This window comes from Vespa crabro, chromosome 6 (assembly GCF_910589235.1).
Source record: "Vespa crabro chromosome 6, iyVesCrab1.2, whole genome shotgun sequence".
Classification (NCBI taxonomy): domain Eukaryota; kingdom Metazoa; phylum Arthropoda; class Insecta; order Hymenoptera; family Vespidae; genus Vespa; species Vespa crabro.
The window spans coordinates 3520809-3538407 of NC_060960.1; the positions used below are offsets into that span (position 1 = coordinate 3520809).

Here is a 17599-nt window from a genome sequence, read left to right on the forward strand (position 1 = left end):
AGAAATATTCAATATGATTAAATAATGTATTTGTAATAACGATAACATTTTTTAAAAATGTTTTTAATACACATAAAATTATATTTAATTTATACACTTTTAATTAAATTGGATGTCATTTATATTGAGTATTTATATTCAGTAATCTCAAAAAAACAAGAAACTTGATTAAATACGATTTTAGTGACCAACTACTATGAACATTAGTATACAATATAATAATAATATATATATATATATATATATATATATATATATATATATATATATATATAGATATAGATATATATATATATCAAAACTTTCGTAATAAACTTACGAGTATTCTTATGACAGATCATTTTAATCGAACAAAAGATTACGGAAAAGTTCGTCTTGGCGAAATCATTATTTTAAATTCACTGGACAAGCGAGTCAATGACGGTGAAAGTTATTAGAGAAAGATTGTACTAGTCCTATTTTCTTTATCTCATTTATCGTCCTTTATTTTTCTCATGCCGAAATGGAAGAAGAAAGTTATGACAACGTTATTGTCGTTGATGAAAAAGTTGACACTGATAGAACTCAACCACAAGATTGACGAAAAAAAACTGAGATCGAAGGAAGCGCGATTATAATAAATCCGAGGCATCAAGCTACTTGATTTCAGTAGACTGTTTCGATCTTTACGCGATAGTCTGAAAGGAATCCTTACGAATCTTTTTCGTTGTAAACGAGATCTATTCAAAATGGCGACGGTCGATCGAATGGTTTCACTTATTTTTCTGTGTGTGTTTCTTAATGTGATCGATACATCGTTGACCTTGAAGAAAGTGAATAGAAGACCGATCGCTTTCCGATACGTCAATGATCTCGAAACATCCGCGACTAATAAAGGCACGTAAAGATCATATTTTTAGATTGGCCGATAAATAATATCAAACTTTTTAATATTTTATATCTAAATATAATATAATATATTACTTGTATATAATGATGTAATAATAGTGTAGTAATTGATTTGAACAATAAGTGATGCCGAAATTTGCACTATTTTATATCTCAATAAACAGTACTAGTTTTTACTGAAAAGTTTACTTAACAAAATAAACTTTTTACAAGAACGATAAGAAAATAAGCAACGACGTTCTTCACGAAAGAGATGGAAAAATACGTTTCGAAAACACGTAGATGTATATATACCAAATATGTATAGTTAACCAAAAAGTTCTGTTCAAATTGGAGGAATTTTTAGATTCCAAGGACTTTAAAATTTTCTATTGCGATAGAGAAAGGTTCTTAATATTAATGCAAATCATAGAAAAATTTGAGCATTACTAATAGGACAATTCAATATCAAGTCTGTTAAAAAATTTAATTCGTTTTTAAGTAAAAAAAAATATTAATAAATTTGTGCTTATGTATGTTCATTAATATATAATTATTAATATAATTCTTTCTTCAAGTTTTGATGAAAGCTTTTGAGTTCTTCTCTGAGATAAAATGGCTCTTAGAAAGCTGAAAGCTATTTATTCAATGCGAATAAAACTTCTCGGTAGATTTAATAAGTGTTCTCCAATTGGAATGTATTTTTTCTCTCTTTCAAGAGCAATGTCGTTGATTATTTTCTTATCACTCTTTCGAAATGTTTGCTTTTTAACGCAAGACTTCTTCCGTTACGGTATGTCGCAAATTCGGTTTTTTTATTTTATCTTCAGTAAACTATCGATTAACTTGAGATAACTATGTAAATTAAGAAAGAAAAAAACAATAATTCGATTAACCCTTAAATATATTATATTTAAAATTGTAGAACTATAACATGTTGATATTTAATATAATTTAAAGAATAATCGAATATATGTGTAGCAATTTAATTTATTATAATAATTTGATAAAAATATTTTATTTATTTAGAAAATATAATTTTATAATAATTTATATATAATTTTACTATTTATTAATTTATTTACTAATTTTAATATTTACTTAACAAATAGTATAATATCATTTTCTTAAAAATTTATAATAAAAACTAAAGGAATAATATTGTCTATTATTAATTTCATGCTGATGATCATGATTATTTTTGTTAATAATACATAAATTGACTTAGATTCAATGCAAGATTTTAACAAGGAAAAGTATATTTTATAAAAAAAAAACAAGAAAGAAGAAAGATAGAAACTCTTTCTGATGGTTTTAATTGTACTATTAAAGAATATCAAATAGTGTTAAAAAAACGTTCCCCTTTAACGAATAGCTTGAGACTTTATTTGCATTTGATTCAAGCAGGCGACCATGGTGGTGAAGTTGACGTCGACGATGGTGACAAACACGTCGTGAAAGGTGGCGGTACGAAACAGGAAGAGGACTATCATGAGTCGAATGGAGAAAAAAACGATGAGGTATGCGTCTACTTTCTTTCTCTCTCTCTCTCTCTCTCTCTCTCTCTCTCTTTCTCTCTTTCTCTTTTTCTCTCTTTCTCTTTTTCTCTCTTTCTCTCTCTCTCTCTCTCTCTCTCTCTTTCTAACATTTATATTGAAATGACTAATTTAATCGATTCATTCATGATTAAAAATAAATAATAGATATATTTACCTATTTTCTTATTAAATAAATAATTTATTAGATTTATTTTTTTTCTGTATAAAATATTTATAAACATAATTTATTCGATTCATCTGATAGTTATTTGTTTGAGGATTACAATTCATCTTTTTTATTTTCATATCTGATGATATATTACAAATTGATACGTTCGTTAAACGATGGACAAAAAAAGGGCTACGAAAAAATTCACGAGCACGAGAAGAAAGAGGAGGGTCATCACGACAAAGAGGATCATGAGCGTAGTTATGACGAAAAGGATGGTCATGATAAAAAGAAGCATGAAGAGGGTGGTCATTATAGTGAACATCACCATGGTGTAAAAGGAGAAAAGAATGCGAAATTTGAGGAGGAAGGGAAGCAGCAGAAGGGTCATAGTACCAAAGGGGAACATAGTATTTTCAAGAAAGTACGTATTAAGTATTCTTTAAGTTCCTTTCTCTTTCTATTTTTTTTTTTTTTTGTAAATAATTTCATTAGCCTTAATTTGAAGCTAGTAATTCTGACTTCTCAAATAAAATTATTTCTCGATCAATTCAAAAGATTTCGATAAATCTGAGATTATTTTATTTCCCTGAAATTAATCTTTAAAAATAGTTCAATAATCTATTTTTTTTAACTTTTTTTTTAACGAACTTTCAAAGATCTAAAAAAATGGTTAATTTGCTTCGATAGGACGAATACGAGAAAAAGCACGATTTTTACGATGAATTTCACGAAGATGGTGATCAAGAGAATCATGGTGCCTATCATAAGGAAAACGAGGCTAATAAAGGAAGTCACGAAAAGAAAGGCCATTATGATTCAGATTACAATGAGGTTGCTACATCGAATTATTATCGCTTTCTTTTTCTCGTGACGAGTTATAAGTTGATTTTTCATGTTAAAATTTTATTTTCTAGCACAAACATGATAAAGAATCGAAGCATGAGAAGGGACATCATAGTCATGATCAAAAAGGCAAGAAGTCCGCCGAAGGACACGATGATCATCATCGTCATGATGAGAAATATGGTAAAAAAGAAGGACACTCATCTGGAAAGAAATGGTCGAAAAAGAGCAAACGTTGAATATTGAAAAATTCACTTCACGACGAAAACCAAAGATTATATATGTGAATTGATTCATAAATCTAAGTGCCGTTATAAATAAGTATTATGTTATCATAAAATGGTACTTATTTTTGAATCAATTCAATAAATATTATATTATTTAACAGGATTTTCTAATTTGATTATTTTGAATAATTATTGGATTGATTCATAAATAAGTAATATTATTATAATAGTTAGAATTTGATTACAATTTCAAAATTTCATTATATTATTATAAGTAATTAGTTTATTATAATAAAATAACACTTATTTATGAATCAATTAAATTATTACATTAAAGGATTGACACATACGCACACACACACACACACACACACACAAAATTTATTTTGTATACAATCTAACGACATAATTTCGTCTCGTCGCTTAATAATTACAACGTGTTCGATGAGCAAAATTTCATTCTGTAATAACCAAAGGACTACGACATTATTATAATGCCGATTTTAAATAGCTATTAAATTCTTAATCGATAATCTCGCATTCGTTAAGATTTGATCATCGTCACTAAAAAACATTTACATAAATTAGATCGATAAATTCGAATTATTATAACATTTCTTATTCCTTCTTCTTATTCGTTTTCTTTTTCATCTTTCTCTTTATACAATGACGAAATATTTTTTGATTTTGAAATCTGACAGAGCAAGAAATCGATTAAGTAAGTCGATATCGCATTAGTAGATCGATCGCACCCCTGTTTAATTCGTGACGTTCTTGCCTGTCCGCTGTGAAAAGTGAAAATCTTGGCGTGAAATTGGCCACGGTCTGCTACTTACACCATTATGTTGAAAGAAAGTATCTATCACGACCCTATCCTCGATGCTTTCTCGATTTATATTTGAATAATCTTAAGAAAATGTGGGCGACTGTAATGATATGAAGTAAATTAAAGCTTATACATTTAAAGTGTCTGTAGTGATTAAAGAACACATTAATATGTTATTTTCTATAAAATCGATATCAATTTAATCTTAATCTAATATATATTTTGTAGGAATGAGTTAAATACGTGCTATTAATATATAATATATTTATATCTTATAAGTATATATAATATCATAATATAATATTATTATATATAATTATTATTATATAACATATACTCGCTATATCAAATATTATAATCAATATAAACATTTTATAAATAAACGTGTATATAAAAGTTTATTTATAAAATATTTCATATTAATCCTTTACATAAGTATTTAAAAGTGATCATAAACAATCGGCTGTACTAATACTATTCTTTCTTTTTATTTTTATAAGACGAAAATTAAACAATGCTCGTTATTATAGTAAATTACATTTAACATTTCTCGTTGTAAGACAAATATACTAAGCTATTGAAAAAAAGAAAATCTTTGATAATGATGAAAGAGATAGGAAGGAATATATAATACATATATTAACAATCTGCATTAGAAGAATAGAAAAGTTTATGGAAAGAATAATAGGATAATTTTTTCTCAAGGAGAAGAAATGAGATCTTTTGAGATAACATATCGAATGAATCCAACCGAAAAATCGATTGTTTATTCAGGATATTACTCGGATTACTCGAATTGAATCCATTTTCTTTCTTTTTCAGTTTACATTTTTGCAAGCGTTATTAAAGCGAAACTACAGCAACATTCGTTCTTTAAATCTATTATTTAATCATTAAGCTGTTTTTTATATTATTATTTAAAATATGTTACACTTGAAAGTATATTGAATATTAAAGAAGAAAATAATATTTATATAACGAGAAATAACAATTTAATGATCTATATAAATTATTTTAAATTATCTTTTTTCGATCTTATTAAAAAAAGCATAAAAAAATATATATCAAAAGAGATAAATAAAATTATTCGACTTTGAACGAAATAATCAAAACAAATTTAAAATTCAAAAAATCTAATCAATTAATAAAAACAATTGTATCCTTATATTTCGCATTTCCGTAAATGATTGTAAATATCTTTAGATTGATCGAAATAAATCTTGTGTAACGACAAGAGAAAGGAGGAAGCCAAATTGATCGATGAATTTGATCAAGCGCAAGATCCTCCGATCGCCGCCACGATCCGCGAAGCCGTGATGCGATAAATCGCTGTGAAATTGTCGAATCATTCGTGAACGGTTTTCTAACAGACGAAATCAACTGATATAATCGGCCGGCTACTTCAGGTTCACAGTTCAGTCTTCGTTGTGGATTCGGAGGTGGAATCATGGGAACTTATAGAAGGTCGATGGCCATTTGGCTGTCGCTATTTCTTTATCTGGTAATATGATTATTGATTATTTTCCGTGACTAATAACAAATCGCCCTTAGTTATTGATTAAATGCGTGATTTACTATAAAAAAACGAAACAATGTTATTCCTACACAACAAATCAATTTTAATGTACACAGTGGCTAGTTAAATACTGTCATATAAAATTATAAATCAATTATAAAAAAGAGATTTGTCATTTTGTTTTTCTTTTTTTTTTTTATTATTGAATGTAAACGATATTTAATGGTAAATATATAAAATAAGTGAGTATTGCGATAGAAAAGAAATGTATAGGATTAATTTGGATTTCAGTGTTACAAACATTTTTAAATATCAAATATAATTGATGTAATTTGTTTTATTCATGTATATAATAATAATTTAATAATACATTATTATACAAAATTTTCGTGTTTTTATAAAAGTAAATTTATTGTAAAATATTTGGCATCTTATGTGTGGATTTTAATAACTCTTCTTATATATAATACCTTTTTCTAAAATTCTTCAATTTGATCAAAAGTAAATAGAAATGTAAATTCTTTAAATTAGAAAAAAAGAAACAGAACGTTTCTGAAAATATTTTTTTTCACTGTAGAGATCTGCGATCTATCAAAAATGTCATTTAACTTTCGAAAAAAATTTCTCGCTACTGGCAAGGTAGTATATTCAAATCATTCGTCAAACAATCTTTGAGTATTCCCACGACAACGTAGTGATCGCAGTCCCGTTGGAGAAAATTATTTACTTGTTTCTTGTTTACACGGTATACATTTATCCAGATAGGAAAGCAATCGAAAATTTTTATAGCTGGGGCAATCAAGGACATCAAATGCAGGAGTGCAGAGAAATTCAAAAAACGGAGTAGAAAATATTTTACTGGAAGAGATTGTTCTTTCAAGGAGAAACAACACGACGAAACTTCTCGGTGCAGCTGCTATTGAAAACCCTATTAAAGCAAATGAACGAATCCTCTCTTTGATCAATGGTAAAAGCGACCTTGTTTTCCCGAATTATAATCCAGTTCAAGATCAAAGTATAGCACAATCTCAAGCCGTGATCGTTAGCTTGAATGATACAAAGGATTTGGAAAATCTCGATCATGTTTTGGCTTTCTCTGGATACGAATCTCAAAAAGTAAATCTTAAAAAGGACAAACGTAAAGTTTTGGACAACTTCAATAATGATCAAGGTGTCATACCTACTTTATTTAATATTACATTTAAATATAATCAATATTAATAATTTTATTTATTCGGATTAACCATTAAAGAGATTTTAACAGAAAATAATTCATTTTACTTGAATAATGTAAATATTCTTTTTGATTTTATAGCCACATCAAGTAGACAAATTAAAACTACGGACTCAACTACGGTCTTACCTTACGTGAAAACGCACTACGATGTTCCTCGAAGGTTTCAATTGAATAGAAGAAATTCTAACGAAGGACATCCTCCTGCAACGGTTTCCTATCAGAAAGTACCACAACCTATTACCCAAATAGATCCTAATATTATTGTTGTTAATATGGAAACATCGACTAAAAAGTTCGCTATTAAGAATCGCACGTTACCTAAAGTGTACAAACCTGAAGAAGAATTGACCTTGAGTAGTATCGAAGTAACAAAACCGACGTACCGTGTCCCAATGCGTAAAATAAAGAACGATGAAACGAAGATTAAAAAAAGTATCGAAGAAAACATGAGTGACCGTCCGAAATTACAAAAGATCAAAAAGAAAGTGAAAATGTTGAACGTAGCAACGTTACCGCTGGTCACAACGCCTTTGAGTGTTTATAATTATACAGTATTAAACAAAATGATCAACAATCATAAATCATTGTCAGAAAGTCCAATAGTGCAACCTGTTGCTTTTCGAAAAAGTAATAACATTGTTTACCAAAACGATTCATTTGTGAGCGATAATCAACCTGATTTAAAACGACAAGAATCAGCCTCTAAGTCGGATAGTGAATTCGGCTTATCGAAAAAGTATAAAGTTATACCAGAGGCTTTTTCCTATTCGACAAAACATTCTGGAAATGCTAAGAAAGTTCAAACCGCGACAATCAATTCTGTAACTCCGAAAAACATTATTGGAACGAAAGAAAGTCTCATAGTAACTGATTCGAAAGTAAATCCTATGTCGAATTACGAAGATAAAATAAGTCTTCTCGATACTAACCAGGAAACTAGATATAAATACAGGAAGGAAAGTCCAACTGAGAAACAAAGAGAAAATCATGAGAAATTTGAATCAAATATCGATGACACGTCATCTTCGAGATCTAACTTAATGAGCGAGGAATCAATTGACGATGATAAAAATATCGAAAAATCTAACGAACGTCCTCAACGTAGAAATGATTCGTACGAAGTATCGGAATTGGCATCGTTTGAAGATGACTATGACTCTGACAATACAGATTCTGATCATCCTCAATCGTACAAATTTCCTAAAACATCCATAGAGGATGATGATTACTACAATGACTACAACAAAAAAGATGATTCACAAGATCTAGAATATTATAAAGATGATCAAGATTATGAAACGAGCAATTTAAAAAAAGTTGATCGTGATAGTAATAATGAAGAAACTGAGCATAAAGAAGATCAGGATCATGTTAGTGAGAAATACCAAGTGAAAAATAATGATCAAGACGATAATCAAGATGAAGGCGGTGCTCATAATTATAAATATATGGAAAAAAGTGAAAGTAGTGGCAGTGGTAATGGTGGTGGAAGTGATAGTGGTGGAGGTGGTAAAGGTGGTGGTGGTGGAGGTGATGGTGGAGGAAAAAAAGAATTTACAAAAGGTGGTGAAGTTGAACAAAAGGAAGATTATTATAAGAAGCAAGGAAATAAGAAAGAAAAGGTGAGAAAATCATTCAAATCTAAAAAATCGATTTATTACTATCGGGATATTTTCATAGGCCTACAAGATTTGGCACGAATATGACAAAGCCAAGAAAGGTCATCACGACAAGGAACAGCATAATAAAGAGTACGAAGAGAAGGATGTAGAAAAAAAAGAACACGGAGAAGATGCAGGATACTATCAAGATCATTATCAAGACGAGAAGGGTAAAAAGGAATCAGAATTTAATGAAAAAGGTGAACACAAGAAGGGTCACAATACCAAAGGTGAACATTCGGTGCACAAAAAGGTAAGAAAGAATAATATTTTTAAACGATAGGGAATCTGGAATTTTTCACTTACCCATATATGTATTTCTTTAGGACGAGTACGAAAAGAAAACCGAATTCTTTGACGAATTTCACGAAGATGGCGACAGTGAGAAAGATGGAGGATATTATAGCAAGCATGAAGCTGAAAAAGGTGGTAAAAAGAAATCCGGCCATTACGACGGAGCTTTCAAGGAAAATAAGTATGGAAACTCCAAAAAATACGAAAAGAGTGAATATCATGATGAAGAGAAGGACAAGAGCAGTAAGGAAGGCCAGGAAAATCACTATGATCACGAAAAGAAGTATAAGAAAAAAGATGCTCATGAAAGTGGAAAAAAGTGGATGATGGACAGTGGCAATGGTGGTGATGGAAAAGATGGAGGTGGCGGCGGCGGCGGCGGCGGCGGCGGCGGCGGCGGCGGCGGCGGCGGCAGTGGCAGTGGTAATAAAAAAGGTGGCGGTGATGATAAACATGGCCTCTAATTATATGAAGATCATAGGCAGATAGTTAATGCAAAGTGATCGATAGGATAAATCGTGATTATCGTAATCGTGTCGATGAACTTGAAATATTTTCATAAGCGATCTATGTTATTTCTTCTATCTCGAATGATGGATTATTGTTATATTTCTATTTAAATTATACAGGACACGTGCTAGTAATTATGAAATTGGTCGAAAGTAAAAAATATTAAAACAGAAAAAAGTTAAATTTATCAACCACTCTATGTTACGATCTATCACATTACAATATCTATAATATGGAATTATTAAACTAAGTATATTACTCAGGCCACTTTCATAATCACTATTTATCATATGTTATAATCGCCGATAACATTTATCTTAATACTGCATTTTCAGTACCAATGGTGACGTAAGTTTAATCGAGAAGCCTGAATTTTTTCTATTGTTTTAGAAAATCATCATCTGTCGACAAATAAAATGTTCACGACGTCCATTGTGATTCGTTAACCTAAAACTTTATTCTCTTTGGACGTATTTGTTCCATGGGTTGCCATCAATACACACACACACACACACACACACACACACTTCTAACGATTCTACGAATATGCATGGAAATGGGCATAATGCTCTCCTTAGAACGCTTCTATAGTTTAAGAGAAAGTTACTTCGACGTTTTAACGAGGCAAACGCGAAAATGAATATAGTTACATACTCACGTACACATATGATCTTAAGATCTTTTATTAATTATTAATAAATTAATAAAGCTATTGTTGTTGATCGTTAAATTTACCCATACGTTTTAATTATGAACTCAATTATCTTTGTCCTTGGAGATAATCATCAAATCCAAATATATCAAGACGATATAATCCTTAAATCTCCCTAATCCTTATTCAAGATCTTAACGAAGAAATTCTCGAGCAATCCTACAATGATTGGAGTTCTATGTAATTACACGTAGCTATTTAACTGTTAAAGGTGAAAACATATCTATACACAAAGAAGGATTCTATCACAGTTTCGAGCCCGCTATTATATTCTCTACCAAAGAGAAATATCGTATCTCGATATCGTCTCGCGCTAATATATAACATAAACGTACCTATGCATATATTTATGGAATTACGTGTTGAATTTAACACATGTTATATAGATGAATATAGAATACATAAACGAAATATTGGTATTATCGAATAACAATAACAATGGATACACAGATAGATACGTTATGAATGCATTATAAATTGTATCGATCATGAAAATATAGATTGTAAAATGTATACTTCTCAAGACGTTCAACGTAGCAGATATCTATGAATATTACGTATATATAGAAATATTCTTTCTCAATAAATTCATATTATTATATATATATATATACACATCGTATATCTCCATACATCAAACACATATATATATATATATTACAGCTTGTTTATCGTATTCTTTGAAGCTTTTTTCTATAAATCCATTTGTTTCTTTCAAAACAGTCCTCTTGATTTCTTTTTTTCATTCTGTTCGCTTACTAGATTTATTCTGAATCATAATAATGCTGACGCATTTATATTTCGAAATATCATATGGGACAAAGTCACGGTCAATATACATATATAAAAAAAGTGTTTTATTCATCGATAATAAATGTTATTTTAACATGGAGACGAAAATTAAGTCGGAATGAAAAAAGAAAAAGGTAAAGAAAAAGAAAAGAAAGAAAAAACGGGGAAGAAAAAGAAAAATAGAGAACGAGATAAAATAGAGAAAGAGAAAACAAAGAGAACGTTTTGATCGATCGTTCTTCGCAGCAATAACCGGACACCACTTTTCAAAGTGATAAAATCAATACGTCAGACGCGACGAATGTTCCTGTCAGAGGATTTACGATCACGGAAGCTTTATTACTTAGTCAACGTATCAATAATTAAAGGAAAAAAAAAGAAAAGAATAGATAAGGTTCTTGTCATTTTCCATTGATTTACGTTGATATTGAAAAGGTTTTTAATAAGTGAATGTAAGAGAAAGACAGGTAGATAGATAGATATAATAGATAGAGAAAAACAGAGAGATAGATGGATACCAAGAAGCTCTATATTAACATCCGCTTTAGGATTGTCGCAACGATAAGTATTAAACACTATGCTTATATCTTCGTGAGAATGAACGGATCGTGTCGATTGCCGATGGACGTCAAAATCGTCACGTATTTAATACAACAAATGATAGATCAACACGAGGATACGTTTATTATAGGTTTCTAAAGAATGGATTACAATTTCCGAAAATTCCATGGATGACTTTAAAAATCAATTGCTTTTTTATTGAAATTTTTTAAATTGAAGATTTCCTTAATTAACTTTTTAGAATTTTTTTCAGATTGTAAAAAACTTCGTCGATTTGTAATATTACAATCTGAAAAAAAATATTAACCTTGAAAAATATCTCGAAGTAAAGTAAGTGATCTTTAAAATCAATTAACAACTTTTGTTCTACTTTGTATTTTATAAATGTACAGAATATTGGCAGATTGATAGTTCATAAATTAAAAAGGATTAAAATTGTTAAGAATTGATTCGTCCATATAAACCAAAAATCTCAACATTGTTTATTGTAAAAATTCTTAATTTTCTTAATATATTGTATGTATATTGTATGTATATATATATATATATATATATATATATATATATATATATATATATATATATAATATATGCATTTATTTTTTTATTTCATTAGAATAATATAAATTTATTGGAATAAATTTAAATGTAAAATTTAAAATTTATTAATATCTCTTAAATGAAATTATAAAAATCGAACTTTATCTAAATTAATGTTTAATAAGTATCACATAACTTCCGAAATCTCGTATTTCTTTTTTTCCCTTTTTTTGTTATTATTATTAACATCTAACAAGTGCAGTTATATCTTCATGAAAGAAAAAAGTTCAAGCTCGATTGCAAACGCAGAGGATTAAAGTGCTGTCTTACGCCTACAGGATATAAATTGATAACGAAAAAGAAAAGGAAACAGAAAAGTTCGTCTTATATTCAACACAATACGTCTACTCGAGCAGGATATATGAGCCCACCGTTTATTTACCAACCCTATCCACTCGAGATTGTTACACTCCCTATTTTCCTTGTGTTGCTTCTAGTAGCAGACTTCCTACATTTCCGTATTATTACAATCGTATATTGTATACAACGTTGCTAATAATATCGTATTATAAAAATAGAACGGGGAGATTATTGTCGTTTAAATTAATTACACGATTGATTTTGACGCGATCGAATATCCTTGATTTAGCGATTTAATTTACAGGAATGAGAAATAATATGAATTTTTACATATTCTATATATAATACATAATTATATATAATATTTTATAATCTCTTTTCATTAATTTTGAAATTTACTTATTTTTTTTTTTTATTTATCTTTTTACTAAAAAGTTCTTCTTTTTTTCCTTATGACAAAGACAAACTTACGAATATGTAAATAAATGAATATAAAAATGTTCAAACTGGCTGAAAGTGATAAGTAAACTTTAAAGTATGTGATTATGAAGTGTTAAACAGTACATAAACATCGAAAGAATTTTCAACGTTATAAAATAGTTAGTAAGATGTATACGCATACACAATACTTGTAATACTAATGACTTGTTAATGAATTATTATCTAATCTTTTTACTTTATCACGAAATAATTGGCAGAATCATATATATATATATATATATGTTTGTATCTCTCTCTCTCTCTCTCTCTCTCTCTCTCTCTCTCTCTCTTTCTCTTTCTCTTTCTCTTTCTCTTTCTCTCAAGTGATTTAATCAAGTAAAAAATTATACAATATTCAAGTCAAGATGACAAATCTCGAAGCTGTTAATTTTCTTCGGTAATTTTAATGATCCTTTTCTGCTTCTTCTTCTTCTCTTTTTTACTCTTCCTCCTCCTCCTCCTCTCTCTCTCTCTCTTTTTCTCTTTATTCATTAATCTCTCCATTTTCTAGAATTTCATTAACACGAATCGATCCCAAGAACTTGCTTGCAGAAAGGTACGACGTTTTTCTAATAAGATAGAAAAATAAATGAATCAAAGAAGGTGCGAGCGATGAATACAAATAACTATAATAAATTGAAGAGTTTTTGATTTATCTTATTCGATGTGGAAGAGGGAATAACCCAAAGGATTTTCAATTTTGATGGTGAAATAGTAAATAATGTTTTCGATCGAAATTTTCGAAACAAACGAGAATAGTTTCCGGTCAGGTATTTCTTCTTGTAGACATATCATTCTCAAGAGATTTGACTTTTTCGATTTCCTTTTATACGAGGAGTTCCTTTTTCGAAGTCTCAATGTCGATTCATTCTGTTTCTCTTTCCCTTCGTTCACCTATCGTTACTGTAAAATTCTATTTTCTTTTATTATAATTTTTAGTGGATAGGGACACGTACCAAACGTTTTTCAATAAACGACACAGGGTATAGACGAAAGGTGAATATACTCCAAGATAATTGGAATTATAAGTTTCTCAAATGTTCTAGCCATTTTCCACTATTCCATTATTCCATTAATGGATTTTTTATGTGTTTCAAAGATATCAGAAAAAACATATAAAATCGCAAGGGAACGTACTTGTGCGTACGCGCGTGTTTGCGAGCGCGTATTGTAAGAAAAAGAAAATTTTATTTCAATTCTTTCTTACATTTTACATGTCCGCATTTACAAAAGTATATAATAAAAAGTTAAATGAAAAAAAAAGGACAAAATAATAAAATAAAAGAAAACAGAAGAAATAACAAAAAAATAAAGTTTAATGATAAACGAAGTAGTAGAATATATGTAACGGCGGTTAATGTTCAATTCGTGTTGTAACATCTAAATTTTCTTTTTCTCTTTACTTTACTCTCCAGTGCTTTGTTTTTAGAATTTGTTTACTATCCACTTCATGAACATGAGTATACCATCAAGAAATAAAAATGTTTACCTGTTCCATCTCACGATTCCATCTGACTTTTTGACATTTCTGAAGATCTAATCCGTTTTCAAAAAAAAAGAAAAAAAAAAAAAAAGAAAAAGGAAAAGGAAGAGAGAGACTTTCATCGAGTAAAAATTCATGTCCGGTGGTGTGCTCAATTAAGATACCGTCTCTAATAATATGAAATTAATGTAACAGACTTCAATCTTAATCTTATCCCTTTTCCATGCTTTTTCTCCGTCATTCTCCATCCCACAGAAAGGCAAAGTTGTGTTTTTAACGGAATTGGATGACCGTTGCTCTTCGAAAAACTTTCACGAGAAAGTACTGCCTGTTGAAACACCTTCTTTCTTATTCTGAAGTGGATATCAGAAAGGTATACTTACGTAGGTAATAATTTACATGCTCGCATTGAGATTTACGAAAAAGAATAAAGGGAGTATGTAAAAATTGATACAATGCATTTCCACTCTGATTACTTTTTATTTTTCCCTTTGAAATTTATTTATTTTATTGTTTAAAAAAAAAAAAATTAATTTCTCTCTTTTTTTTCTTTCTATTTCTCTTTATATCTCTCTCCCCCTTTCTCTCTTTCTCTTTCTTTCTCTCTCTCTCTCTCTCTCTCTCTCTCTCTCTCTCTCTCTCTTTCTCTGTATCTCCATCTTCATCTTTCTATATATCTATATATTTTCTTTCTCATGTGAATAAGTAAATAGCATATGTTTTTTCTTGACTTTAACTTACAATATTCTCTCATAATGTCTTCTCAGTAAAGTGCATTACTCTTCAATAACATATATTATACATATATACAGAGAGAAATTATCGATGGTATTGTCTGTTATCAAAGAAAACCCGCTATCTTCGTTGGAAGAGTGTACCTGTCAAAGGTCAATTTTTCCTCTTTTCTTGTTAGATCGTTCGACTTCTTTTATTTTATCGATGCACGAACAAAAGATGTTTGATGTTCGAATAAAATAATGTTATATTCATAGATGTACGTATGCGCATAGATATTTCTTGTCTTTTGAAAAAAAATTATCTGAGTTAAAAAATGTCATATCAGGAAAATCGTCGAATTATAGAAATTAATCTGAGATAATTGTTATAAATTAATATTATAATTGAAATTACATATAGATACGTACATGCACATTTATATCAAATATCTTAGTGATGTCACTTTGTCTTTACTGCCATTGACTTCGTAATGAAACGATGATATTAACTTAACTATGTCGTAGTTATCACGACTAAAATCAAGAGTAAAATCGCATTTCAGAAAATAAATTATGCGACCGGCAATCAAGCATAGTTAATATCAGTACGATGTCCAAGTATGATTTTATTAATTTGAAAGAAAAAAACGAAAAGGGAGATGAAATTAATTACTGCGATAGTTGCATGTGACATTTATATTTTTTTTTTTTTTTTTATTAGATTTTGGTTTTAATGAAACAGTGGTGTATGTCAATAAATGAATCAACTCATTCGAATTAATTATTGTTACTTTAACGAATAAATCTACAGATCAGGAAAATGAAATATTTTTATTTTCCCCTGTTAGAGATACTTTTAACAAATTTCCTGAAACTATGTTTTAATTAATAAAATGTCAGTATTAATTTAAAATAATAGATAATTTATCTGTTACACTTTTCTCTGAAATTAACAGAAAATTATATATCATTACATAATTATAAAAGAACTCTCTCTCTCTCTCTCTCTCTCTCTCTCTCTCTCTCTCTCTCTCTTTTCTACTTTATCTTTTTTTTTCTCTTTCATATCTAAGATCGTGGTGTAAAAACTTTCACAAAAAAATAACAAAACTAATAATACTTACTTAAAAACACAAAAAGTATTCAACTTTGTAACTAACTTAATATTTTGCATTCATGGAGGATCGAGTTAACTTTTAGCAGACATTCTAATTTTATGTATGATCATCAGAAATATCTAGTATCTAGCATTAGAAACTACCTCAGTTCTACTTCCAGTTTGCAGTTGCTTATAAATATGTAAATTAACGTTTGTATGACGTCGCGACAGTATGGTAGAAATAAAACCCCATATACAGAAGCAACAGGATTATCAGAAAGGATTTTCCTTTTTTTTTTGTTCGTCACAGAATTCTATTCTTTTTTATCGTTCAAGATACGTTTACGACATTGCGTAAGAACCTTAAGAAAACGATACCCTCCAGTCCTAAGCTCTACATTTATGACCACTTTTAATCATAAAAATCTCATAGAAATTCGGAAAATTTCATGGCTAAACGAGCACCATGAACAAGATCTATACATATATATACGACCAACATGATAGTCGCCATAAACGCTTAGGCGCATCTCGAATTTAACGCTCCTACGCACTATTATTTGCACTTGTGGCTTACAACCTTTCCTTCCCCCTTAATATGATCGTTATGCGTTATATAAATTAATATCGAATGATTATTATATTTTATATTTAAATTTAAATTTCTCTGCAAATAATATGATCTTTTGTATGTAAAATGTAAAATCGATGTAAATAATTTTATATCAAGTAGGTATTAGAAATATATTTATTTTCGATTCGAATTCAATATAAATTTAAGATTACTTTATTTTTAACGTTTGTTGACTGATTATAATCAAAACCGACTTTTAATTATTATCCGAATAGTTTTCTTTTTTTTCAATAATTTTAGATACTGAAAACGTTTAGAAAGTTTAATGAGATTAAAGGCTGTGTGTCAAACCTAATTCGAATTTACATCATATGAATTTTATACTTCGTTAATAAATGTAATAAACTTATTCGGAGAAGGCCAACAATATATTGAAAAATTCTATATTTTTGTAATATTTAATATTTAATTTTTTCTTCGGATTATCGTTAAAATTCTCCCAGAAAAATCTTATAAATTAAATTTACTTTTATTAATCACAATGTGTTAATAAATGCTATGTTAAACCAAATTAGAAAATTAAAAAAAGAT

The 17599-nt window shown here is 28.9% G+C and overlaps 2 protein-coding genes across 2 annotated transcripts; both read left to right on the forward strand.

The window, feature by feature from the left end:
* The first annotated feature begins 1482 nt into the window (after positions 1 to 1482).
* Positions 1483 to 3724, forward strand: LOC124424779 (histidine-rich glycoprotein-like). Its single transcript, XM_046964278.1, has 5 exons — positions 1483 to 1565; positions 2243 to 2387; positions 2765 to 2998; positions 3265 to 3408; positions 3492 to 3724. Exons 1-5 carry the CDS (start codon positions 1483 to 1485, stop codon positions 3657 to 3659), a joined length of 774 nt encoding a protein of 257 aa, XP_046820234.1. The 3' UTR covers positions 3660 to 3724.
* A 2196-nt stretch (positions 3725 to 5920) lies between these two features.
* On the forward strand, positions 5921 to 10953 carry LOC124424780 (glutamic acid-rich protein-like). The gene is made up of 10 exons (XM_046964279.1): positions 5921 to 5974; positions 6779 to 7160; positions 7305 to 8797; positions 8907 to 9140; positions 9214 to 9544; positions 9811 to 9843; positions 9955 to 10034; positions 10535 to 10583; positions 10655 to 10819; positions 10904 to 10953. The coding sequence occupies exons 1-10, from the start codon at positions 5921 to 5923 to the stop codon at positions 10951 to 10953; spliced, it is 2871 nt and encodes a 956-aa protein (XP_046820235.1).
* The last annotated feature ends 6646 nt before the right edge of the window (positions 10954 to 17599 follow it).